The 24,185-nt window shown below is 58.8% G+C and overlaps 1 protein-coding gene, 1 long non-coding RNA gene and 1 pseudogene across 3 annotated transcripts; 1 reads left to right on the forward strand and 2 right to left on the reverse strand.

The window, feature by feature from the left end:
- Positions 1-619: 619 nt before the first annotated feature.
- TEAD3 (TEA domain transcription factor 3) lies at positions 620-13,149 on the reverse strand. Of its 2 annotated transcripts, XM_068557421.1 has the most exons (12): positions 13,044-13,149; positions 10,917-10,981; positions 6,869-6,931; positions 5,774-5,785; positions 4,741-4,878; positions 4,583-4,632; positions 3,935-3,996; positions 3,155-3,288; positions 2,832-3,005; positions 2,506-2,646; positions 2,283-2,435; positions 620-2,084 (listed from the first exon to the last, which is right to left on the reverse strand). In XM_068557421.1, exons 1-12 carry the CDS (start codon positions 13,048-13,050, stop codon positions 1,971-1,973), a joined length of 1,113 nt encoding a protein of 370 aa, XP_068413522.1. In that variant the 5' UTR covers positions 13,051-13,149; the 3' UTR covers positions 620-1,970. The 2 variants fall into 2 exon arrangements, with proteins under 2 accessions (XP_068413522.1, XP_068413523.1); XM_068557422.1 differs by lacking the exon at positions 6,869-6,931.
- Positions 7,298-7,564, forward strand: LOC137773056 (ATP synthase subunit f, mitochondrial pseudogene; annotated as a pseudogene).
- Positions 13,150-13,214: 65 nt separating the features above from the next.
- LOC137773057 (uncharacterized) lies at positions 13,215-22,789 on the reverse strand. The gene is made up of 3 exons (XR_011075631.1): positions 22,740-22,789; positions 13,462-13,497; positions 13,215-13,302 (listed from the first exon to the last, which is right to left on the reverse strand). It is a non-coding gene; the product is annotated as an uncharacterized lncRNA (long non-coding RNA).
- Between the last annotated feature and the right edge of the window lie 1,396 nt (positions 22,790-24,185).

The following is a 24,185-nucleotide window of genomic DNA, read 5'->3' on the forward strand; positions in this document are numbered from 1 at the left end:
AGACAGGGGCAGGTTGGGGTCCAGCTTCCCCCGCCCCCTGCCCCGCCCCGCCCTGCCCCCGCTAGCAGCCATCCACTTTGGGAGCACTCACCTCCTTGAGGCTCTTTCCTCATGTGTGGAGTGAGGATGGGGCGGTGAGAACCAGTAGTAGCCACTGTGGACTGTGGGGATTTAACAGGGGGCCCATCTCAGTATTGAAGTCACCTGGGGCAAGTCACTTCACTTAAAGAGACAAGGCAACATAAGGCTCAGGCCAGTGCTGGCCACACTTCAGTGCTCAACTCATGGCAGGAGGGGTGGGAGAAAGGTTGGAGTTGGCAAAGCTTTCACAAGACCCTTGAATCCTATTTTCTTTTTTTTGGCCGTGCTGCTCGGCTTACGGGATCTTAGTTCCCCAACCAGGGATCCAACCCGGGCCCTCGGCAGTGAAAGCGCGGAGTCCTAACCACTGGACCACCAGGGAATTCCCAAATCCTGTCTATTTTGAGTGGGGGTAGCGCTTGGGGCCCCCCAGCAGAGACGGGGTGGGGTGGGGTGACACACCAGGACCTGACCCACGAGGAGTGCCCGCCCGAAGCTGTCCAAACCCAGAGGTCTGGCACACAACTGGTCACAAGACTAACCCACAAACAAATAACTTTAATTTTTTTTTTTTAAGCAGGAGCTGGGCCTTGAGGGCCCCTGCGCCAGCCTTGCGCCACATTTATGATATAACCCATCACAGCTGGATTTAAAAAATACACAACAAATATATAATATACATTATAAAACCTAGGTTGGGTTTGGAGGTGGCCTGAGCGATATGCAAACTGTGAGGACCTTCAGGAAGCTCAGGGGCGGCCGGGCGCGGGGAGGAAGGGGCACAGTACTTCATACGAAACTCATAAATACCCACAGGCAGCGGGAGGACGGGGCTGGGGGCGGAGGAGCCTGGGTGTTGACAAGGGGCTGCCCGGGAAGGGTTAACCTTCAGTCCCAGGACTGGGTGTGGGGAGCTGCTCCAGGCCAGAGAGACTGACGTGGGGAAGACAGAAGGGACAGGTGCCCCCCGAGGGTTCACCACCAGACGCAAGTCTTAGGCAAGAGAAAATGCCAAACTCTTCCGCTACCCCTTGTCCCTGGGCCAGTGGCCTGCCCAGGGGCTGGGGCTTGGACTCCGTCCTTCCACCTGACCCTCCAGCCTGCTTCGGGCCCGGGCCTGCCCCTGGAAGCCTTCGCACATCGGGAGGCTGCTGGATGGCTCGGGACCGGACCCAGGTCAGGCAGCTCTGAGGGCCGCACAGGAGCCCCCCGTGCTCTGGAAGGAGGTGGTCTGTTCGGGCCCCCAATCCAGCCAGCTGGCCTCTCAGTGCAGACCTGCCCCCACTCCAGGGAGGTAGCATAAACCTGGGCTCTAGGAGACAGGCAGCGCCGGGCGAGGACTCCAACTCCGCCCACCCCTCCCACAGGTCCCTCCACTGAGATACCGAGTCCCACGCTTGCCCTGCAGGGTCTGAGGATGGCACAAGGCACTTGGGGGCCTGCACGAGGCCTGGCACACAGCAGGCGCACAGAAAGTGTGGGCTCCTCTCTTCTTCTCAACTTGACCCCAACTCGACACTCCCCTTCTGGGGCCTCCGCACTCCGGTTCCCTTGGTCTCCATTCTGCCCTCACCCGCCCGTCACAGTCCCGAGGGGCCAGCGGCCACGCGTGCCTGAGCTCGAAGGTGTCCTCCCAGTCTTTCGAGGCTGGGCAGAGCTGGGTACGGTGGTCCGCGTCACCGCCGCTGAGCCCTCCTCTCTTCTCCCTCAGTTAAAGCGCAGAACAGTGGCAGGGAGTGTGTGTGCAGGGTAGATGGGGAGGCCTCCTGGGTCCTGGGCCTGAGGCCTGGCGGGTGGATGAGTCCTCAGTCCTGGACCCCTAGGGGTGCCAGGCAGGTGTGTGGAGAAGATGCTCGTCCTGGATTGCGGTGGTGGGGGCGGAGGGCACCCTAGTCTTTGACAAGTTTGTAGACGTGGTGCTGGGCCCCGTGCTCACTGGTGGAGACTTCAAAGACGAAAGCAATGACGAGCAAGGTCTCCTGGGAGTCCCGGCTCGTGACCACCTGGGGGCCGGGTAGGAAGATGCGGGAGGTCAGGCGGCACAGGGCCATGGGGCGTGCGGGCTGAGCAGAGCCTTCTCCTTTCTGGGGCTCGGTCTCCTCCTCTGAGGAATGGGTCTGGCCACCCCTGCTTCGAGGCCCCTGTGCCTGGGGTGCTCCCATGACCCCCATGCCGCCCTCTCCCCCCCGCCACCTCCACACCTGCAGGATGGTGAAGTTCTCCAGGACGCTGTTCATCATATACTTTTCGGGCAGGTGCTTGAGCTTGTGGATGAAGTTGATCATGTACTCGCACATGGGCGAGCGGTGGATGCGGTACACGAAGCGCCCATTCTCCAGCCTGGCGTACTCGGTCTGCGGAAGCTGGGGTCAGGCGTCGCTCGGCTGGCCCGCCCCCCGCCCCGCCCCCCGGGCCCCCACTCACCTCCACCTTCTCCACCACCTGCTTGCCAAAGGAGCACACCTTGGTGGAGACGCTGATAGTCATGCTGTCGGCCGAGCTGTACTGGGAGCTGACCCCATAGAAAGCGCCCGGGCCCTCCTGGATGGTGCTGTTGAGGTCGGCCTGGAGGAGGGGGCGGGGCGGCCTAAGGTGCTGCGCGAGGCCCAGGGAGGCGTCCCGCCCTGGGGCTGGGGGCATAGCCGGCACAGTGCCCACAGGCCCGGGGAGAGGGGGTCGGTAGGGTAGGCCTGGGTGCACCGCACATGTGGGGGGACCCTTGGGAGCATAGAAGGACCAGGGCAGCTCACCCAGAACTTGACGAGGAAGAAGGCGTTAGGGGGCCCCTTCTCATAGAGCTCCTTCAGGCCACCCTTCTTCTCGGGAAACTTGTCGTAGATCTGACGCACATCCACCGCCTCCAAGGGCGGGTCTGAGAAGGCAGGGTTCGTCTGGCCGATGTGCACAAACAGGTGTTTGCTGTACTGTGGGGAGGGCCCAGTACAGGGTCAGGAGAGCTCGAGAGTGTGCAGGCCCAGGGGGAGCGGGGGGCTGCAAGGGAACAGACCTGGCCTATGGCCTCCCAACCCCGTGACCCTGGACCGCACATCCCCTGCCCCACCCCCTACGTTACCGTGTCAGGGTCGCGCTGCACCTCCATGAAGGCGGAATATTCGAGGAGCCGCAGCCGGGAGGAGGCGATGGTGCGGTCCTGCCACACGGGCACAGAGGCAGCAGCTGAGGGGAGCGGGGCCAGGGGCTCATAACCTGGGAGGAGGAGACGGACCCTCGTCTGCACGGGCGGGTGTGCGGCTACACACAGAGCCGCCCCCCACCCCCGCACAGAGCCTGTGTGCGAGCTGGAGAATGGTGCCCCTTTTGGACGGGAACACGGCCTGGATTTTGACTCCCCTGCCAGGTGTCCTTGTGCAGTGCACAGCCTGCAGCACCGTGTATGGTGGCCCTAATAGTGTATATCAGTGGATTTTCCCTCATGTCACTACTAATGTGTGTCCAAACAGAAAATATAGACAAGTGAAAAACGTAAAAATAAAAATTACCCAGAATCTTAACGCCTAGCGAAAGTAAAACTCTGAAGATTTTGGTGTATTTCCCTTGAAGGAATTATATATACATACACATATCAATTTAACACCTTTAGTGGTGTGTACTTGTAGCAGAGTTCTGGAAGCAACATTGTGAAAGGTAAGGGGGCTATTCCTGGCCTGTCCCAATCCCCTACAGATGCCAGCCACTCCTCCCTCCCAGCCGGCGCGCGCGCGCACACACGCACTCACACACACACGCACACACGCACATGTGCACACACACGAGTCTGGCCCCAGCTCTTCTGAGCGGAGGTGCAGCTGCTGAGGGAGGGAGAGGTGGTGGCTACCTTGTGCAGGGAACTTACTGCTGAGCGTCGGTGGCAGGGGTGGCTGGACAGGGTAGGCTGGCTGTGCAAAGGGCTTGATGCTGCAGACAGGAGCATGGGCTGGTTAGAGAGTCACCCCCTTCCCCACCTTCCGCCTGGCCCAGTCACGTGGGTCTCATCTGGGACCCCACATAGGAAGCCACCAAGCCTTCCTGTGGAGGCCCAGAAATGCATGCTGACCAGCTAACTCACAAGCTTTTTGTTTTCTTCACGTTTTAACTTTATGAAGTCTGGCTGCATCTCACAACTGATGTGCACATTTAACGCAGCATTTCAAACCCACCCTGCAGAGCTGTTCATTAAACTGAGGGCGTGCCTTAGGAAGAAAGTCATCTAAGGGTTGAAGGAGCTAAGAATACTTGACTACCTGACTTGTTGAATGAAAGACTGACTCAGAGATTAACTGAGTGAAAAATAATTGTAAGATGGATGACAAGTGGTTGATGAATGAACAAACACATGAATGAACAGACAGATGCATTAGCTCTCTTAACTGGCACTCTCCAACCCTCTATTTTTGAACGAAGACTTTGCTCAGCTGCTGCTGGAACCCAGATAGGAGGGGAAGTCCAGCGTGGCTGCCAGGGGAAAGAAGAGGGTGTGGGAAGGAAGTGCCACCATACTCACTCCTGAGAGGGTCCAGGCTGCTGTCCCAGGAGAGGGGGGCTGCTCCAGAACTGCAGAGATGGGAAGAAGCCCAGGGCCTCTCAGTATCCAGGACCCCCACCCCGGCCCACCCTAAAGGCACTCCCTCACCCCAGTCCCACTTCCCAGGGCTCCTGTACCCGAGAGGAAGTGGAGAAGACGGCCTGGGGCAGAGGGGAGGGTGGGCTGAACTTGTTCTGTAGGACGCTGGCTGAGACAATCTGGGCAGAGGACATGGACGCCATGCTCTGGAGGGCTTTGTCCTTGGAGACCTGGTCCTGAGGAGGGGAGGAGGCTTGTGAGCCCCAGGCCAGGCCAGAGACAAGACAGGGGCTTGCCTCAGGGGCCTCCCCCCAGGCCGTCTCCTGTGTACATCACCCCTCTGATCACAATCCACAATAAGAAATTGTTTTACTCCATAACCCAGTATAAGCCAAAACAGTTCTCCTTATTTTGCTTATTTTGTGTGTCACGCACTCTCATATTTTCTGTTGCATCAGTGGTTCTCAAAGTATGGTCCACGGACCAGCAGCACCAGCATCACCTGAAAGCTTGTTAGAAATCAAATTCTCAGGCCCTAGCCCAGACCTACTGAATCTGAAACTCTGAGGGTGAGGCCGAGAAATCTGGCTTCGTAAGCCCTCCAGGTGATTCTCATGCATGTGAAAGTTTGAGAACCACTATAATCCATTTCTTAAAAGATTTATTATTTATTTATTTTTGGCCGCGTCAGGTCTTTAGTTGCGGCACACAGGCTTCTCTCTAGTTGTGGCGCGCGGGTTTTCTCTTCTTTAGTTGTGGTGCATGGGCTCCAGAGCGTGTGCGCTCTGTAGTTGTGATGTGCGGGCTCCAGAGGGCGCGGGCTCTGTAATTTGTGGCACGCGGGCTCTCTAGTTGAGGCGTGCGAGCTCAGTAGTTGTGGCGCGTGGGCTTAGTTGCCCCGTGGCATGTGGGATCTTAGTTCCCTGACCATGGATCGAACCCATGTCCCCTGCATTGTAAGGCAGATTCTTTACCACTGGACCATGAGGGAAGTCCCTATAATGCATTTTTTAAAAAATTCTGTTTGCAAGCCTATTACATTGATTTCACAATCCATAATTTGAAAATCCTATATTAGGTGCTCTCCCCTCCATTGCCCCCCACCCCCTGGGGAGGGGCAGTGCTACTTACCAGGTTCATGGCCTGTGGAAGAGAAGGAGAATGGATTAGAAGAGACACAGAGGAGGGCCAGATGGGGTGGGGGGACATGTCATTTCACCATCCTCCTCTCAATGCCCACCTGGCTCTCAGTTCCTGAGGAGTGCAGGGAAGCTCAGAGGTAGCTGTGGACCCTCCCCCAGCCCCACTGCCACCTAGAGGGAGTGCGTGCCCTGGAAAGGGTAGGATGAGGGCGGAGGGGCTGGAGATCTAGATGGTGGACCAAGCTGAGGCCCCTTGGGTCTGTCCACGTGTACTGTGCTATAGGTGTGGGGACTGGGGCGGGAGGCCCAGTCTGCTGGGCAGTTGTGGGCAGGGAGAAGAAGATGCAGCCTACAGGGGCCTTGACCTGGGCCGGGGCCATGAACCCAAGGCTCGGAGATCCTCAGCCACAGAGCAGCCAGGATTGAGCGTCCAAGACAAGGAATGGCCATGCCCGCCAGTCCCCACCAGTGTCTCCTCCCTGCCCACCTGGAGTCCCCATGCAATTAGCAAGCAGCAGTTAGGAGGAAGGAGAAAAGGAAAATGGAGAAGAAGAGAGGTGGGCCTTAGTGGCCCCCAGGTGGTCTTCCTCTCCCTCGCTGTAGGGCTGACTGTCCCCTTGGGTTCCTGCTTACTCTCCAGGGGCTCTGGCCCTGTGTAGTCTGAAGTGGCAAATGGGCTTCTTCTGCTGCTTGTCTTTCTGAGACCCCCCTGCTGCCCCCCACAGCTCCTCAGGGAGCTCCTCCCTGTCCCAGGCTGGGGTCAGAGAGCAGCATCAGGCCTGGGCAGGGCCAGGCCAAGTGGCAGGGGACCCCATACCTTCAGCTTGGACTGAATCTCCCGAGATTTCCGCCTGGCTAGAACCTGCAAGTGGCTAGAGACCTGTAGAGAGAGAGAGAGAGAGAGAAAGAGAAAAAGAACAGAAAGAACAGAGAGGCAAGAACAGAGTTTCAGCCAGAAGAGAGGCACAGTGGGGCCAGAGAGCCAGCCAAGGCAGAGGCCTGAGCTGTGCAGAGAAAGTGGTAGAGGCGCCGTGAGTGAGAGGCCAAGGAAGGGCTGGAGGCCCCAGTCAGGCGCCCAACGTACCTTGATGCCAACCTGGTACTCCCGCACCTTCTTCCGAGCTAGAACCTGTATATGGCTGGACACCTAGGGGCCGCCCCGCGCCCAGCCAGAGAGGAAAACACAGACAGTGAGGAGGCATAGCACAGGGTAGCCACGGGCAAGGAGCATCCCAGCCCTCATCTCTGGGACCAAATGTAAGAGGGGCAACCGTGGGGCCCCTGTGGGCAGACACACCTTGGCCCTGCCAATTCTGCTCTCTTTTGGCCCTGTCTTGATCAAGAGCCTACCGTGGCTTTCAGGACCACCATGTACAGTTGTACAGATTGTTCACTGCATAAGAGCACCTGGCCCAGTGAGGGCTAAAATCCAGCCCAAGCTCTGCTGGCCAAGCTATGTGCCCTGGTGCACAGCTGCATCTAAAGTGGAGGAAGAGAGACCCAGGAATCCAAGATGGCATCAGTCATACCACTGAAGGAAGAGAAGCTCCTGGATGTCAAAATAGGGGAGCTGCCAAGCTGGATACTGATGCAGGATCTCACCCCTAAAGGCATTGCTGGAGCATTTCAAAGAGGTTACTACCAGTATTACAATAAGTATGTCAGTGTAAAGAAAGGGAGCTTCGCTGGGCTTTCTATGGTGCTGGCAGCTTACATGCTTTTCAACTACCGCTGTTCTTACAAGGAGTTCAAACACAAGCGGCCACGCAAGTACCATTGAAGAGGTCCCGGTGTGAAGGGCACACTCTGCATTCAGTGTGAAGGGCACACTCTGCATTCCTGACCTTTGCCCAGCAGCCCTGAATCCTTTCATATCCTAATTGAGAATTAACACCCAATAAAAGATGACTGGTAAAAAACAGAGGAAGAGCATCTTTGTATTCTTCCAAAAAGGGGTGACTTTTTCTCACTGGTATCCTCAGAGGAGACACTTTTTTTTCTAATTGGCATCACAGAGGCTAGCCACGGCCATAATGCTCCTGCTGGCCACCAGATTATACATCAAGCCCAAAATCCTTTACAAAAGGTCTCCCCTGTACCACTGCCTAAGTCCTCCCGAGAAACCCACCAGCTTGCTGGCCTATGAAACCTGGCCTGGTCTGACTCCTGCTTTGTTCATGCAGCTTCCTCCCCCAGTACACATTCCTTCTCCTCGGACTAATACATGGCAGTGTACACTATCTCTATGTACACAGTATGTGCTTTTAACTGCATTTCTTCTCCAGCTCCTCCTCCCTGAAGCCTCCCTCTCCTGGCAAACCTGAGCTAGTCACGGTCTGGATGTGTGCGCCCTGGGCTTGCACAACAGACCTTGGCTTTGTCAAGGATCTGGCCCACAGCCTCAGAGAACCTAAGTGTCACTGTTTTCCCCATGAAACAAGCACGAGGGAACAGGTGGATCCTCTAAGCTGCTTCACACTTTCATTATCAGCAATTGCTGTTGGCTTTCTTTGCAAGTTGTTTTTATCTCCATAAAGAAACAGTTTCTTTTCTTTTTAATCATGGACTAAAAGTTACTATGTACACGATGCTAGGCAGCCCCCTGCTACTTGGTTAGAACCTAGGCGGGTGCTTCTCATGCCATCTCATGGTGCCTAGGATTCAGACCTATGTCTGGCAAGATTCCCGATCACTTCACGTCATGACAATAACTGACGTTTACCGAGCACAGCTACTATTGTTCCCAGCACTTTACATGTACCCACTCCTCTGACCTTTACAGCAATGCTTAGAAGTCGGTACTAATATTATTCCCAGTTTACAGATGATGAAACCAAAGCACAGAGAGGTTAAGCAACTTATCCAAGGTCACACAGATGAACCCAGGTGGCCTGACTCCACAGCCCACTTGGCCACCACCAATATACCCTTAGCCCAGAAGACTGTCTCCAAATGGTCAACTCTGTGACAGCTGAAAGTCACATGGGACTTAATCTTAATGTAATATTTAGCTGTGTTTTCAATAGGGAGGCATTGTACTTGCTACTAACTGCTGTATGTAGCTGTAAAAAAAAAAAATGAAAACTGCATTTTTTTTCAACAGAGAGTAAAATGAAAACAACCAAAAAACCTTGCATGTCAGCGGGTTGCTCTTTGCGACACATAAAGACATGCCTTGTTCTCACAACCATAGGAAGGAACCCCCTTTAAGGAGATATTAGACATCAGAGTTCTACTACAGAATAAAGTTAGAGGAGTGCCACCCTTGCAAAATGACAAAGGCCAGAGGTTTTTAAAATCCTGAGCTTGCCGACAGCTCGTTTGTAAAATGTTAACGTACAGCCAAGCCTTCTCGGGATACCTGGCCAGGAGCAGGTATGATGCTAGACCCAGAATTAAGAGGCTCTGCTACCCTCCCTGGGCCTCGCTTAAAGATCCCTGGGCCCCTTCCAGCTCTGACAAACAGATTCCTACGAACATGTCTTTTGGGTGAAGCAGGACACGCTGGGACAGTGCCCTCCTCCTGTGCCTGGGATGGCTTTCTGTTTATAACTACAGTAATAATAATAGCAACAGCAGCGGTACATTCTTATACAAATACACTCTGTTCTACATATCGGCTATTGAATGGTTGAGGAACAGAGGCTGGAGATGAGGCATCCCCTCCCCGCAGGTATAGGAGCAAGGTATTTGAACCCGGGGGCTGATCAGCCAGTATTCCTCCTGTGGCCCCAGGCTCCAGGGAACTGGGCCCTTGTCTGTCCAGTTCCTCGCCGGATCCCTAGTGCCGAGAACATAGTAGTAGCTCAATGATTTGCTAAGTGAATAAATGCTGTACAACATGAGCTGGCCCAGGGAGAGTGGTTAATAAAGGCCTGAACAATGAGGGAGCGTTTCTACTTCCGCACTGGGTGGGTGGACCCAGAACCTTCCTTTGAGACAGTGAGGATCTCGGGGGTGGGTGCAAGGCCCAAACCCCATCCAGAGAGGGAGGTTTGGGGGGCTGAGGGCCAGAGCTGGCCTCGGTTCTCCAGGTCCCTGCCTAGAGCCTGCCTCTCTCCCGCCACCCAGTCGTCTCCCAAATCACCAGTTTCTTCCGTCCCTATCACCACTACCCTCACCATTGCCGCTGCCCAGGCCACCGCTGCTGACCTAGGTTCCTGCCTTGGCCTGGTCCTCTCTATCCACTGCCTCGGGTGTTCCGGAGACAAGATGCCTTGACAGCTGCCACGCGCCACTCCCTGATCTATTCCCTTCCATGGCCCCCAGCTGCCCCCAGGGAAACCTGTCCCTCCGGCCTCCAGCTCAATCTCTCACAGCCCTCAGCTTCTCCCACCCCTCCCTCCACACACCACACTGCTAACCGAAGGCTCTTTCCTGCCCAGTGGGTTGAATCCTGGATCCACCACCTACCCGCGGAGTGACCTTAGGAAGTTACTTAACTTCCCTGTGCCTCGGTTTTCTCACCTGTAAAATGGAGATAATTACTGTACCTACTTCATAAGGTTGCTATGAGGACTAAATAAATTAATACAAAGTCAGCTCTGAATGGGCTTACAATTACTATTTGTATAGTCAACTTCCTCAGCCTGGAAGAATCCTCTCCCTTTTTCCTGCCTGGCTAAATCCTCTTCCTTCTTAAAAATACATCTTGAGTGTCATCTCCTCCAGGAAGCCTTCCTAGCCCTCCCTCCTCCCTTCCCCTCCCTGGTCTGGGTTCAGTGCTTGTCTGACAGTACATGCTCTGATCTCAGCCATGCTGCCCTGCTCTGCCCTCACCTGTCCAACTGTCTGTCTCCCTGACTGGTCAGTGAGCCACTCAGGGCAGTGACATGCAGCTGCCACAGTTGCCCACTGGGGCGTATCTGTGGTCGCTGGATGAAAGGTCTGGGAGGGGGCTCAGAAAGGACAGTAGGGACTTCCCTGGCGGTGCAGTGGTTAAGGCTCCTCACTCCCAATGCATGTGGCATGGGTTCGATCCCCGGTCAGGGAACTAGGGAAGTGCGCTGGGCGAGGGGGTGGCTCTGAGGAGGTGGGCAGGGCAATGGGATAGCTCGGCCTGGAAGGGGCTGACAGAGGCAGGGGAGAGAGTGTGTGTGGGCAGAGGGGCCGCAGCGTAAATCATCTTTTACCTGTTTCCTTGTCCGAGTCTTTCCCGTCCTCAATTTAATATACCGTGCGATCAACTCATTTCGGCCTAGATTGGGGTGACAGGAAAAAATGGGGAGTGGTCAAAGGGGACCCCTGGTGGCTGGAGACCCCCCCACCAGCTGGAAATACACCAGGCCCCTCCCGCACACGCTGCTCTTGTTTTCTCTCCCCACTCTCTTCGCTCCACCCCACCTAAGGGGCACAAGCGGGGTGGGTGAAGGATGGTGGGGAAGACCCAGAGCTCCCCCCACCGCCTCCAGGACCTGGGGGGCTGCTGTTGGGGGAGGGGCAGCAGAGCAGGAAGTGGAACAATGTCAGGCAGCCTGACAGGTTTCCCTGCGAGACAGACAGGGGCAGGTGTGGCCGAAGGGCTGCAGGACAGCTGGGCCCCTCATCCCAGCCCCCGGCAGTGCTTCCTTCCTCTCCGTGCTGTCACCAGCTCCAAACCTCCGAGGGTAAGGGCTCGCGTGTGTGTGTGTGTGTGTGTGTGTGTGTGTGTGTGTGCGTGTGCGTGTGCGTGTGTGTGACAGAGAGAGAGAGAGAGAGAGAGAGAGATGTCTGGGCACGCGTCCCTCTGTGCGTCTGTAAGAACTCTGGCCTGGGTTCCTGTCCTAGCTGTCCTTGCCACCGGGAGACCCTGGACAAGTCCCTGCCCTTCTCTGGTGAAACGGGCAGGAAGGACCAGATGGTCTCCAACACATCTCCTACACTGACAGCCTGGGTCAAGATGTGTCACTGAGCATGTCACCGTGTCCTTGAACCTGTCACCCCCATGTCACTGGTTACTAGTGTCTGTCCCTCCCAGTGCAGCCCGTCAGACTTGGGGTGGGGGCTCTGCTCAGCACCAGGGACCCTCTGGGGGCCCAGAGGCTGGCCGGCATCCAGGGGCCATGGCCCTGTAAAGGGGGTGCTTGGGACGCACGGTGAAGCATGTGTCAGCATCCTCAGCGTGTATACTTCTTACCCCCAAATTCAGGCCCCCTGCCCCCCAACCCCATAGCCTCCCCAGAAGGACCGCATTCTCCAAATTCCTCTTCCATGACAGAACTGGCCCCACTGCTCCTCCCTTCCTGCCTGCCCCTCTCCACCCCACTCCCTCCGCCCTGTCTAAAAATACCCTGTGGGGCTGCCCCAGCCATCTGGGAGGGAGCAGTGGGGGCAGGCGGCCCCCACCCTATGGAAGGCGCCCTGGAACATCTGCCTGCCCCGTGAGTGGGGCTCTGGGGCTGGGGGTGGGCGTGGCACGGCGGTGGGGCAGGGGACACGGGGCAGCCCAGCTGTCTCCCTCCTGCACCCGCCACGGTGCTGGACACTGGGAGGGGGCAGGCTGAGGGCCTGCCTCACCCAGCCATAGGCTGTCGGGGTGGGTTGGAGGGAGCTGGCAAGGAGTCAGGCCCCAAAGGGTTGAGTTATCCCAAAAATGCAGCCCTGGGAGAGCCCTCTCAGGGATGGACCAGGGTGGATGTTCCCTTCTGGAGGCGGGAGGTGGGCAAGGTGGCAAAGAGAGGGGCCAGGAGAGCAGCAGACTTGGGAGGGGGTGTGAGGAGTGAGGGAGTCCCCTTGTCTCTCCAGTGCCCTTCCCCACGCAAGCCCTGTCACAGTGTGGGCCTCCCACCACTCTGCAGGCCCCTCTCCACGACCCCTGTTCTCTGGAGGGAACTCGCCAGTGGGAAACACTGCTCTCTGCTGGGATCCCACCCCAGGTCTCACCCCTCAGGCTCCCCCACGTCCTCCCAGGAGAGGGATCCTCTCCTGGGCCCAGCCTGGAACACACCGGATTGACCCAGTTTCCCGGGCCCACTGAGTCACCCCGAAACCTCCAGGCTGGCCGGGGCGAGGAGAGGAGGGGCAGTCGGGGGTGGGGTCGGGGGCGGGGGTGGTGTCGCGTGTGGGCTGCGCTCTGGTGGAGGGGGCAAGCCTGGCCTGTTTATGAGGAGGATCCAGACACACAGGCTTGCACGCCCAGACCCGCCCGCCCTCAGGGCTGGCGGCCTCCAGGACTTCGCCAAACCGGTTGGGTGAGGGGGCAGAGAGCAGGGGGAGGGGTGAGGAGGGCTGGACCGCCTCCCCAAGTCCAGTCCAGGGTCCCTGTGCCTCCCCACACGCACCGTACATCTTGCCCTCATCCGACAGGATGATCTTGCGACGGCCGCAGGGTGGGTAGATGGCCAGGGCCTCCTGGAAGCTCTGCTCGATGTCCGGGCTCCACACACCCTCCGCATCGTTGTCCAGCCCCTTGTCCAGGCCCTCGGGCCCATCCTCCCGGGCCTCCCCGGGGCTGCTGCTGGCATTCCAGCTGTTGGACGCTATTGTGCTGGTTGCTCTGGGCTCTGGGCTCTGGGCCTGAGCCCACTGGGCAGCCTGAGCCTGGGGGGCAGACGCAGAGGGGTTAGGGCAGGGTCCTCCCAGACCACAGAGGGGTTAGGGCAGGGTCCTCCCAGACCACAGCAATCTCCACCCCCGGGGCAGGTACTCCAGGGTGGGGTGGAGGCGACCAGAGGTTATATTTAGTCAGTGCTGTGTGACCTTGGATGAGTTACTTCACCTCTCTGAGCCTCAGTCCTGTAAAACGAAGGAAAGGTCTCCTTTGAGGTTGTGAGGGTTAAAATGAAATGAGATCAGACAAAGTGCCAACCACGATGCCTGGTGGTGATCAATAGCAACAATAACAATGCCTTATACCTACACAGTACTTTTGTGGGGAAAAAGTACTTTCATATTCATTCAATCCTCAAAACTAAGGCAGGGAGGGCAAGGAGTGATGCCCATTATTCAGATGAGGAAAACAGGCTCACAAGGCCATGCAGCTGCCAAAGGCACCATGATGGGCGGAGAGGAGGACCACAAGGGGCAGGGCCCAGTGCTTCTGCGGCTCTCAGAGGGGCTCCTTGGCTCTCGCTCTGCCATCTCTTCCTCCTTGTCATCAGGATCCCCAACCAGGGACCCCCCCCACCCCTCATTGTCCCCCCAGCATCAGTGCAATCCTGCCAAGGACCCGCTGTGGCCTGAGGAGGGTCCCAGACCCAGGAAGGGTACAGTTTTGCCTTCCTCAAAAGATAACTCATGAGAACCCTGCCAAGGAACCTAAACTCAGGGCAGGAACTGCCCCAGGAATCATGAGACGGGAGCGACACTGGCTGGTAAGGGAGCAGCTGAGAAGGTGCCTGGCCGACAGCCTTGCTCAACCCCACCCACTCCTCCATCCCACTTCCTGTTCCTGCACCTCCCGGCCCCACAGCAGCCCATAAACCACCCACACACTGGCCCCTGCCCTGGCCCACATCGTGGATGGGCCAGGGCTCTGTAAACTCTGAGTTCCCTGCACAGGCCAGGCTGGGTTATTAAAGTAGATCACACCCAGACAGTCCCCCAACACACACAGCCCTAAGGCTCACCCCCCGGCCCCCTTCAGCCTCAGAACCACATGTCCAATGTGTATCAGGGTCCTGGGAGCCCCAGAGCCCCAGATGGCTAGACCCCAGGACTTTGCTCAGGGCTGTAGGGAAAGGGGGGAGCAGGGTGGAGAGTGGGAGACCCCATCAGAAGCTGGGGAAGAGACTTCTTTCCCCTCAAGCAAGAATCCAGGTCTTGCCAAATGGGTGGGGATTTTCCCTGTGGGGGCCACCTCTTCGCTTTGGAAGGCTTGAAGGTATAGTTGCTAGTGGCATGGGATGGGGAGGGCCTGGGGGCCTGAATGTCAGATGGATATAGAGTTTACATTTAACTTTACTACGAATGACAGCACCTGCATATGGCAGGCACTAGTCTGGGACTTTACACACATTGACTCATTTAATCCTCACAATCACCTATGAGGTAGATACTATTATTACTTATACTTTACAGATGAGGAAACCAAAGAACAGAGAGGTTAAGCAATTTGCCCAAGGACACACAGCTAGTAAGTGCTAAAGCTGGGTTCTGAACACAGGCAATCTAGCTTCAGTCTCTTAACCAAGGTAAGAAGCCCCACCATCTGCAGAGGGAAAGGAGGCCCAGCTGTCATGGCAACCACCTGAGAATGCCCAGTGGGGTCCAGACCACAGGGTCCCCCTCAGCACAGGTGGCTGGAGCAACTTCAAGGACCCCCAGACCACTGTAACCCTTCCTTGTGAGGCCTCCAAGACCACCACACCAGCGGGCAGCCAGGGAGAGAGGAAGCCATGCTCCTGACGGGTCAGAGGGGCCACACCCCTCTACTCACCCCGGCAAGCTGTATCCTCATCCCCATCCCCTCCTCAACCCCTTGAGGGCAAGTTCTTGTAATAAGAGTCGGGGGGAGGGGTGGGATGCCGGGGGACACAGCGGCGCCTATACTGAGCTAGCTGGGAGGCAAGCCACCGCCCCACCCCCATGCCCCAAGTCTGACAGTGCCACAGGCGGGCGTTAGAGGGGAGGCAGAAGAGGGACTACAATGAGCTAAGACCCCTCCCAACAGAGTCCTCAACCCATTTCCCCCCAGATCTTTTCCTGAGGCCTCCCTCAGAGCAGCAGGGGCCCGGCGCATGGGGGGCCCTGGCAGCCCCAGACTTTTCAAAGCAACTTTCTTGCCTCCCCCAAGTCTGTGCCCGCCTCCCCTCATCCAGGGAGTGGCCCCCCCTTCTCGGGGTGATGTCAGCCCCGCCCCGCCCCCCGCAGGAGCACTGTGGCCAAATATGGCGAACACAGCAGTGCTTGGGAGCTGGGACAGACTGGGGGGGCGGGGCGGCGGCCCCTGGCTGGGACTGCTGGCAGCTGGTGAGGGGGAGGGGAGCCCAGGGGGCGGCCACAAGGACAAGTCAAGGAGAGAAGCAGGACCACCGTCCCTTCCGCTGGCTCACAGGCACATGCAAGACTCACTTTCCAGGACCGCCCGTGCGGGGAGAGGCACCCACACAGGGGCCCGCAGGTGACCCCCACCCTGCACAGCCATGCACGGGAGCACGTGTGTGCAGTACGCTGCGTGGGTGCGCGAGCGGACACCCCAATAAGAATATTTGTACCCCCAGACCAAGGCACACCCGTGGGCAATGGCAGGCGGGCAGCTGAGCCCCGCTGGGGGCTGAACTGGGGTCTCTGTCCTACCACATCACTCAGCAGCAGGTCAGTGCAAGGAGTCTGCACTGGCTGCTCTGGCCTTCCCAGAGTTACTGCTGTGGGATGAGGACAGAGATGAGAGTGGGCCACCCTCCTCTCCTTAGACCCCAAACCACTGGGACTCAGGCGGGGGGCAGGGAGGAGGCTATGGGTTCCTCAGCCAGCTGCAGGGCTGGACTGAGGCCAATGCGGGACTCAGGCGTGGTGGAGGGGGCTGCCTGGAGTCAGAGGGCAGGCCCCAGGGGAAGGCAGCCCCAGCCCAGCGTCGGGTCTTATCTGCCCTTTACAGAGAGGGGTTGACAGGGGTGGCAGCCCCCCATCTGCTCGCTGACGCTGGCCCAGGTGTCTAGAACCTCTGCGTTGCTGGGCTGCACCACCAGTAGGGATGGGAGAAAGGGGAGAAAGACCCAAGTGAGGGGCAAAGAGGGTGGAGCTTGGGATAGACAGGAGGGGAAGGGGGACACGGTGTGGGCGAGTCTGGGGGTAGGTGAAGAGAGCAGGAGACAGACAGACAAGAAAACAGACAAAAGAGACAGGACAGTCACAGAGTGAGAGACAAAAACAGAGACCCAGAGAGGGGATCTTGGAGTGAGACCCAGAGGGAGAGACAGAGACAGAGATCCAGAGAGAGACAGACATACGGAACAGGTAGAGTGCTGGAGAGAGTGAGATCCACAGACATTGGGGGGAGTGGGGAGAGAGTGAGGGAGAGAGTGACTATGACCAACAGAGACAGAAAGACAGAGACCAAGATGGAGGAGATGGAGACACACAAATGAAGGGGGTAAATCACTAAACTCAGATACAGTCAGGCAGTGAGGGAGGGGAAAACCAGATGGTGGTGAGAGAGAAAAAGAAAGAGAGAAAGAGAGAGAGAGAGAGAGAGAGAGAGAGAGAGAGAGCGGGAGCCACGGACAGAAAGACCCAGAGGCTGGGGCAGACCTAGGGGGAAGGAGTGACCAGGGGAGCCACTGCTGGGGGCTGAGGGCTGGGGTCAACCACAACAGGGCCGCATCCAGGACATCCCCACTCCCGGCCCATCTGCTCTCCAGCCCTCCTCTCGGACGACCTCCCATCTCCCTGGTATTGCACAGCCCAAGGACCTCCTGTGTTCTCGCTCTAACTTTACCCTCAATCTGACCAGCACACACCCGCTTCCCCTCTCCCAGGGCCTTCTGAGGTCAGAAGGTGCCTCTGGGTGGTGGCCGGGTAGGAGATAGGAGGCTGGGTGAGCAGGCTTCAGGGCCCTGAGGGAGATAAGGGGCACCTTGCTGCCCACTCCCCACCCTGGGGCCAGACCTGCTGGAATAACTGGCTGGACAGCTCCAGGGGTGGAGGCCAGCGCAGGGGCTGCTGCAGAGGCCCTAGGCCCTCACCCCCAGGGCCCCGCAGCCTCCAGACCACCCAGCCCTCTACCGCCTTTCAAGCAGGGGGAGGGACGGGCTTGAAACCTGGGCTCCCCCAGAGCTTCTGCCTGGTGGGGGATGCAGAAAAGGCAAGTCCAGGCAGGTGTCTGCACCCCGCAGCCCTCCCCCGGCACCAGCCCCGTGGAGAGGTCGGACTGAGCCCGGTGACTGTGCTGGGTCTAGCGGGCAGCAGCTGTCCACTCTTGCAGGACTTCAGCCCTCAAAGTGCTCTCACTTTGAGTGAGAACATCACTCGAAGTGTGGGAAGATTAGTGAAATCAGCAGTTTCATCCTGAATGCCCTGCCCCCAAACCTGGGCTGGGCTGACCAGCCAGGGGGGCGAGGATGGGGCAGGCGTAGATGAGGGCTAAGGGAGCCTCCCCGCCCCCTCTGCTTTTCCCTCCTTCCTCCCCACCCGCCCCCACAGCGGGCCAGCTGTTCTCCAGCTGCCAGAGGCTCCCACCCTAGAACTGGCCGTGCTCTGGTTGGGATGGGAGAGCAGGGCAGGCGGGATGGGGATGGTGTCTGCCTCCCCCACCTGCAGGCCAAGGACCCCTGAGGGACCCTGCCAAGTGACCACACCCTGCCAGGCTGGAGATGGAGTACCCTCCTCCCTGGAGCAGGGTCGAGATTTTTACAGGAGGAAGCAATTTGCAGAGCCCACTAGGAGGGAGGTGAAGGGGGGCTCCCCACCCCTCCCCAGCTTATTAATGTGCTTCCAATTTGGGAATCCAGTCTCTGCACCCACCCACCCCCTCTCCTAGGGCGCGGGCTCCTCGGGGAGCAGATGGGGCAGGGTAGCCCCCCAGGCTTCCCTCTCCAAGGCTCATCCTCACTGTCACCCCTGCTTCCAGCAGTGTAGGAGGGAGGGAGGGAGGGAGGGAGGGAGGGAGGGAGGGAAGAGACTCAGAGCCCTCAAACCTCCTGCAGGGAGAAGGGGCCCACTTCCCACACCTCCCTTCACCCCCACTCTGAGACTGTCCTGTCTCCTCATCTCATCCCACTCCAGGAAGGCCAGGGATCCAAGCTGGAGGGGGCGGGGATGCAGCCAAGGGGTGAAACTGGGTTTCACAGTTCTCAGTGAACATGTCAGAGGGCCCCTTGGACTCTGGATCACCCACTGAGCTGCCACTGGTCCCTCAGTCAGTTGCCCCCTCAGGAAGGTCACAATGTCAATGTCGTCTATAAACACACAGGCTTTCCGTGGGCGCCTCCTCTCCATCAAATGCACACACTCCTTTTCACAGCCACTGTCCTGCACATTCACTGTTACCTGCATCTCCCTTATTTCTTTTTCTTAACTTTTTTTATTGTGATAAAATATATGTAATCAAAAATGTACCATTTTAATCGTTTTTAAGTGCACACTTCAGCGGCATTAAGTACATTCTTTCTTTGGTTTTTTTTTTTTCCCTTGTATTTTTTTTGGCCATGCTGACGGCACGTGGGATCTTAGTTCCCCGACCAGGGATCGAACCCGTGCCCCCTGCACTGGAAGTGTGGAGTCTTAACTGCTGGACCACCAGGGAAGTCCCATTCTTTCTTTGTTTTCAACAGTTTTCTTTCTGTGGTCCTGCACGTAGACACCACATGCATTGGGGTCACAGTCCCCCAAATTCATCATACATGGCAAACCACACCATATATGCCACAGTCCTGAAGGATGTCACCTCCACTGCCCCACAGTCACAAACCATCTCAGATGTGACCACCCACAGAGTCGGTCTCAGTCACACCCCACAAATAGCACCGTCCCTCCATGTGCGGAGTTTCTTTCTCGTGCTCAGTCTCACCCACACGCCTGATTTCACACTCAGCTGTTGCCACAGCTTCTCAGCACACGCCTGCTGCACTGGATATAGTCCGCCGTGTCACAACGGTTTCCCCCTTACACACACACGTACACCATGTTGTGACAACTTTTCTCATACGTGGTGTCATACATAGTCACACACAGACCATTAGTTTCTACAAACCCAAGGTCATCTCATTTGCTGTTCACACTGCGCCATACATAGGCATGCCACAGCAACATACGTCACACAGAGTGTCATTCATTCTGCTTCTGACACACACGGCATCACACAATCTCAATGTCCCTCACACACCTGGAGCATCGGAATCCCATCCAGACACGAGTGTGAGCTCACACCGCTGGTCAGGCAGACGGTGTCTTTCATAAACGTACCCCTCACACACATAGGTCCCCCATACAGCCTCACACACACACACATACACACACACACACACATGCAGCGTCAGTCACACACTAAGAACATCATTCATAGTTTCCCTCATGTACCTGCAGTGTCAGTCACACACTGAGAATATCATAGCTTCTCTCACACGTGAATGTTACAAAGTCACAATGTCGCATACAGTTGCTCTCACATGCAGTCACACACACAAACTGGTTTTACCCAGTTCCCCCCACCTGCATCCACCCCCCAAGCGTCACCCACACAGAGTGTCCCACTCGGCTTCTCTCTCTCTCACACACATCCAGCGGCACCACAGTGGCACTCTCGTTTCCCTCTATCACTTCCTGTCCTGTCGGGCCTGGCAGGGAGTACAGGAAGCAATCAGCACTCTAGGAAACCTCAGGGGCCGAGGCTTTGGGGATTCGCAGAGCAACAGAATTCTCTGGCTCCTGCCCCCAGTCCCCTGTGGGACCCTGAGCAGACAGGCAGAGCCCTCTCCCCTCCACAGTCCTCCCTGGAGGGGCAGGGCCTCTCCTGCAGACCACCCTAGGCTGGCACACCAGGGGGGAGGGGAGGGCAGGGCGAGGCCACGGGGACAGGGCCGAGTGTGACCTGCTGGCCTCCACCCCAGCTCTGAGCAGAGAAGCTCCTGCCATGGCCCCAGGGTGGCCCCAGAGGGCCATGGAGACCTGGACCCTCAAGGCCACCCCTCGGACCCCACAGCTCCTGCAGCGCCCACGTGGGAAGCAGAGACTACGACCTCCTGGCCACCTCCACAGAAAGCTGCAGCATTGGGAGCCCTCTTGGCTCCCTGGCTCCCTGGGGCCTGGCACCACCAGCTCCCTCCCCCACTGTCCTCCCTGTCAGCCGGCCCCTAGGCTCCTCTCCCTTCCTGAGTGAGGAGGTGGACAGGACTGGGAGCTTTCACTCCCTTCCAACTTCCACCCTGAGCCCCTAGAGGCATCCGGGAGAGGGGTCGGCCATCCAGGCGGCCTCTGAACACCATTTACCCTGCCCAGCCTTGCCAGACCCCACTGCCACCTCCCAGGGCAGTTCCCCGGACTCCACCGGCCTCCCTGTCACCTGATACCTGCTGCCTGTAACCTTTGCAGCCACTCTCACCTGGCTTAGCTGCCCTCAGTCACCCCCTGGTTAGCCCTCGCCTTCTTCTTAGACCACTGGGTCACCTACTCACCTCTCCAGGCCCCACCAGGTTCAGGTTCCATGATGGGAAGAGAGGGAAGGCCGATTGATTAGGAGACAGAGACTCCGAGAGAAGCTCAGAGAAAAGGGACCTGAGAAGTCATGGATTCCAAACAGGGAAACTGAGGCCCACTAGGATGACACAACTGGTTAAAGGCCCAGCTGGGGCCACATCTCTTAATTTCTTGACCTCCTCTGTTTGAGAGGTCTCCTTTTTGTTTTAATATTTACCCAACTGTCAGAATGTACCAAGGTCTGCAAACCTGAGGGTGAGGGTGGGAGCAGGGCCCAGGACACACACACACACACACACACACACAGAGCTCTGTCCTGCCAATCACCGACCATCCTACTCAGCCATTCCCTTGCCCAAATGCGCTAATTAGCATTAATTATTGTTCCCTCCCTGGGGGGATGGTGGTGGGGGAAGGCCCACAAGGTTGAGACTCCCATTGGATCCCAGCCTCTCTCTGAGGAGGGGGCATCCAGGGCCCCTGAAGTCACTGTCACCATATAGCCTAGTCCTAGAAAATACATCTGTTTATCTCCTAGGGATCCAGAAAGACCACAGAACCACGTCCTGTGGTGGCACCGCTGGGGGGAGGTCTTGGAAAAGGAGCTACAAGAATCTGGAAGGGAGGAATACCTAATTCCCCCAAATCTCTAACTTCTGGCAACTTTAGATTTCCCTCCTTGCCCTAGGCTGCCCCCAGCATTCTGGCCAAGGAGGCGCCCTGGCCCCCAGCACTGGGGTGGAACATTTGGACACAGGATCAGCTGCAGGAGGCCGGATATACAGAGGCGCCGTGGGCTCGCACCAGCCCCTCTGAACTGTGTCCAGCCCCCATCCCCACCCCCTGCTCTCCTGGGCTACAAGTCCAGGCCTGACCTGGTTCTGCCTCTACCTGGAGCGAGTAAAGACACAGAAGGAGGTGCCCCCTGAGAAGCCCTACCCCAGCGCCTCATTCCCCCTTGTTCAGAAAGAATCTCTCAGCCCTGGATCAGGGCCCCTCTCCTGGAAAGGTGACACAGTGGGGTCTCCATGACACTGCCGTGCGGCCTGGCTAAGCTGGAAACCAGACGCAGACAGGCACTCCCGGCCTTCCTTCCCCAGGCAGGAGTAAAGGGCACGACAGACAATGGTGGGGGTAGTGTTGGGGGGTTAGGATTAGAGGAGACAAGCGGTCTTCAAACCCTCTGAAGTCTAAACTAGGGCTCTGAGGAAGCGTGGCGAAGAGAAGGCCCCAAATCCAGCCCCCTTTAGAGCCAGGCTCACAGAGCTCAGGGCTGGAACTCCGAAAACTCCACCCCGACGCAGGCGGCAGAACTGGAGGGAACTTAAGCCCCTGCCCCTCAGGGGGCACACGCCCAGGGCGCGCAGCTTTGCTGCCAGACACCCTCCACGACCCGGCGCGGCTGTGGGCACCGCGCGCAGGAGCCGGCCTAGGCGCCCGGAGGCCGGGCCCGAGGCCTGCGTGGAGCTGGGGCCCAGCGGGCTCCGAGAGAGCGCGAGCTGGGAGTCCAAAGGGCGGCGGGGCCCGGGACTGGGAGCTCCCCGGTGGCAGGCCCCCCAGACCGTGCGGGCCCCCAGACCCCGACCTCGACACCCCAAATGCGGACGTTGGGCCAGGCGATGGCACCGGGGCCAAGCTCCCGGCTCCCCGACCTCCCCCGAACAACTCGTCCGGGTCGCGGGGGGGTGGGGGGGATGGGGGTGGGGTGGGAGAGGTGGGCGGGGCTTCCCGGAGGGCTTCCCCCCCTTTCCTCTAAACTTCCCGGCACCCAGATCCGGGGCTCCGGCTCAGGCTGGACAATAGCTCTGGGAACCAGCCCCTCCTCGAGTGCCCCCCCAACCCAGAACCAACCAACCAAACCACCTCTCCCAGCAGGGCCTCCTCCCGGCGTCCGCCCGGCTTACCTGGTCCGATCTCGCGGGGGCGCTCCGGCCGGGCGGCTCCGCCGGGCCCGAGGGAGCGAAGAGGGGGGCCGGGGAAGGGGGGTCGTGGGGAGGGGGCTGACCGGAATGTGCGGAATGAGCCGGGCTGGAGCGGGAGGCGCCGGGCGCGGAGGAGGGAGCGAGCGGGACGGAAAGTTTGTGTTGAGGAGCCGGGACTGGGGGTGGGGGCTGCGGGGAAGGAGGGGGCGGGGCGCGCAGGGGGGCGGGCACCGGCCTGGAGGGGCGGGGCCGCGCGGGGCCGCCCCCGACCGCGCTTGGGCTACCCACCCTGACGTTTCGGGACCCCAGGCGGCCCCCGGCCTCTCCGCTCCCGGTGCCCCGTTCCTCGCCCGCCGGAGCGGCGCTCTCAACCTCCCTTGCCCTACCCTACCTCCCCAGTCCCCCGCCGGAATTTGGGGCTCCGGCCTGGGCGGGGCCGAGGGCGGAGCTCCCACCTCGGGGGCAGGACTCCCTTCGGTGCAGGGGCCCGGGTGCCGCGTCACTAGGAGCCCGGCGGAGCCGGGGCGCACGGTCTTCGGGTCTCCCTACCCCCTACCCGAGTCCCGAGCGGCCGAGGCGGAGCGCCCTCTCCCGACCGAGGGCCCACCCCCTTACTCCTCGGGCCCCAGACCCGGCCCCGCCCTGGAGGCTGCGCCCGCCCTGCCCGAACCCGGTTTGTCTGGTTCTCCCCGAGAGGCTTGTTTCTCGAATTTCTCCCTTTCCCCCTCTTCCCGGACCTCCGGGGCCCTCCCTCTCGGCCCGGCTCCCCGGGGCCCCCGCGGGGGGCGTCTCGACACCGCGAGCCAGCCGAGTTTCGGTAGGACCCACGATGGGCGCGTGGAAGGGGACGCGGGAGCGCCCGGGGCCTGAGCGGGGTGGGGGGTGGGGAAGGGAGGCCTCCAGCCCGCCCTCCGGACCTCTCCCGCGCTCCGGACCCCTCCCGCCGCCTCTTTCTCCGCACGCGCTGAAGAACCACTGCTCCTCTTGGCCTAGGACGCAGCTTTATTGGGGATGTGGGTACCCGGTTTTCATTCCCCATCACCTACCCCCTCCTCGGAGCCCGCCCTCCTCCTTGGAGCCCTAGTATGGTCCCAGAGGGGGTTAAAACAACACTGACTACTGCTCCTGGACAGGAAGTGACTGGGGCGCCGGGCGGGGGTGGTGTTGGTGAAGCGGCGCAGGCTAGCTCCGCGACCAGATGTGCGGCTCCAACTCCAGATGTTCTTCATCTCCGTCCGACCCGCCGTGTGAGCTCCTCCCCTGCCTCGGCCTGTGCCAGGCTGGGCAGTGGATGGAGGTCACCCGGAGACAGAGGGGTCAGCCCCTGACGAGGGAGGAGTCTTCAGTGGGGACTCTGGTGAAGGGACCGTTAAAGCCTCCAAACTGAATCCTTTCCCCAACCCTGGCGGGCGCTGAGGACAACTAGGG

This window comes from Eschrichtius robustus, chromosome 12 (genome assembly GCF_028021215.1).
Source record: "Eschrichtius robustus isolate mEscRob2 chromosome 12, mEscRob2.pri, whole genome shotgun sequence".
Lineage (NCBI taxonomy): Eukaryota > Metazoa > Chordata > Mammalia > Artiodactyla > Eschrichtiidae > Eschrichtius > Eschrichtius robustus.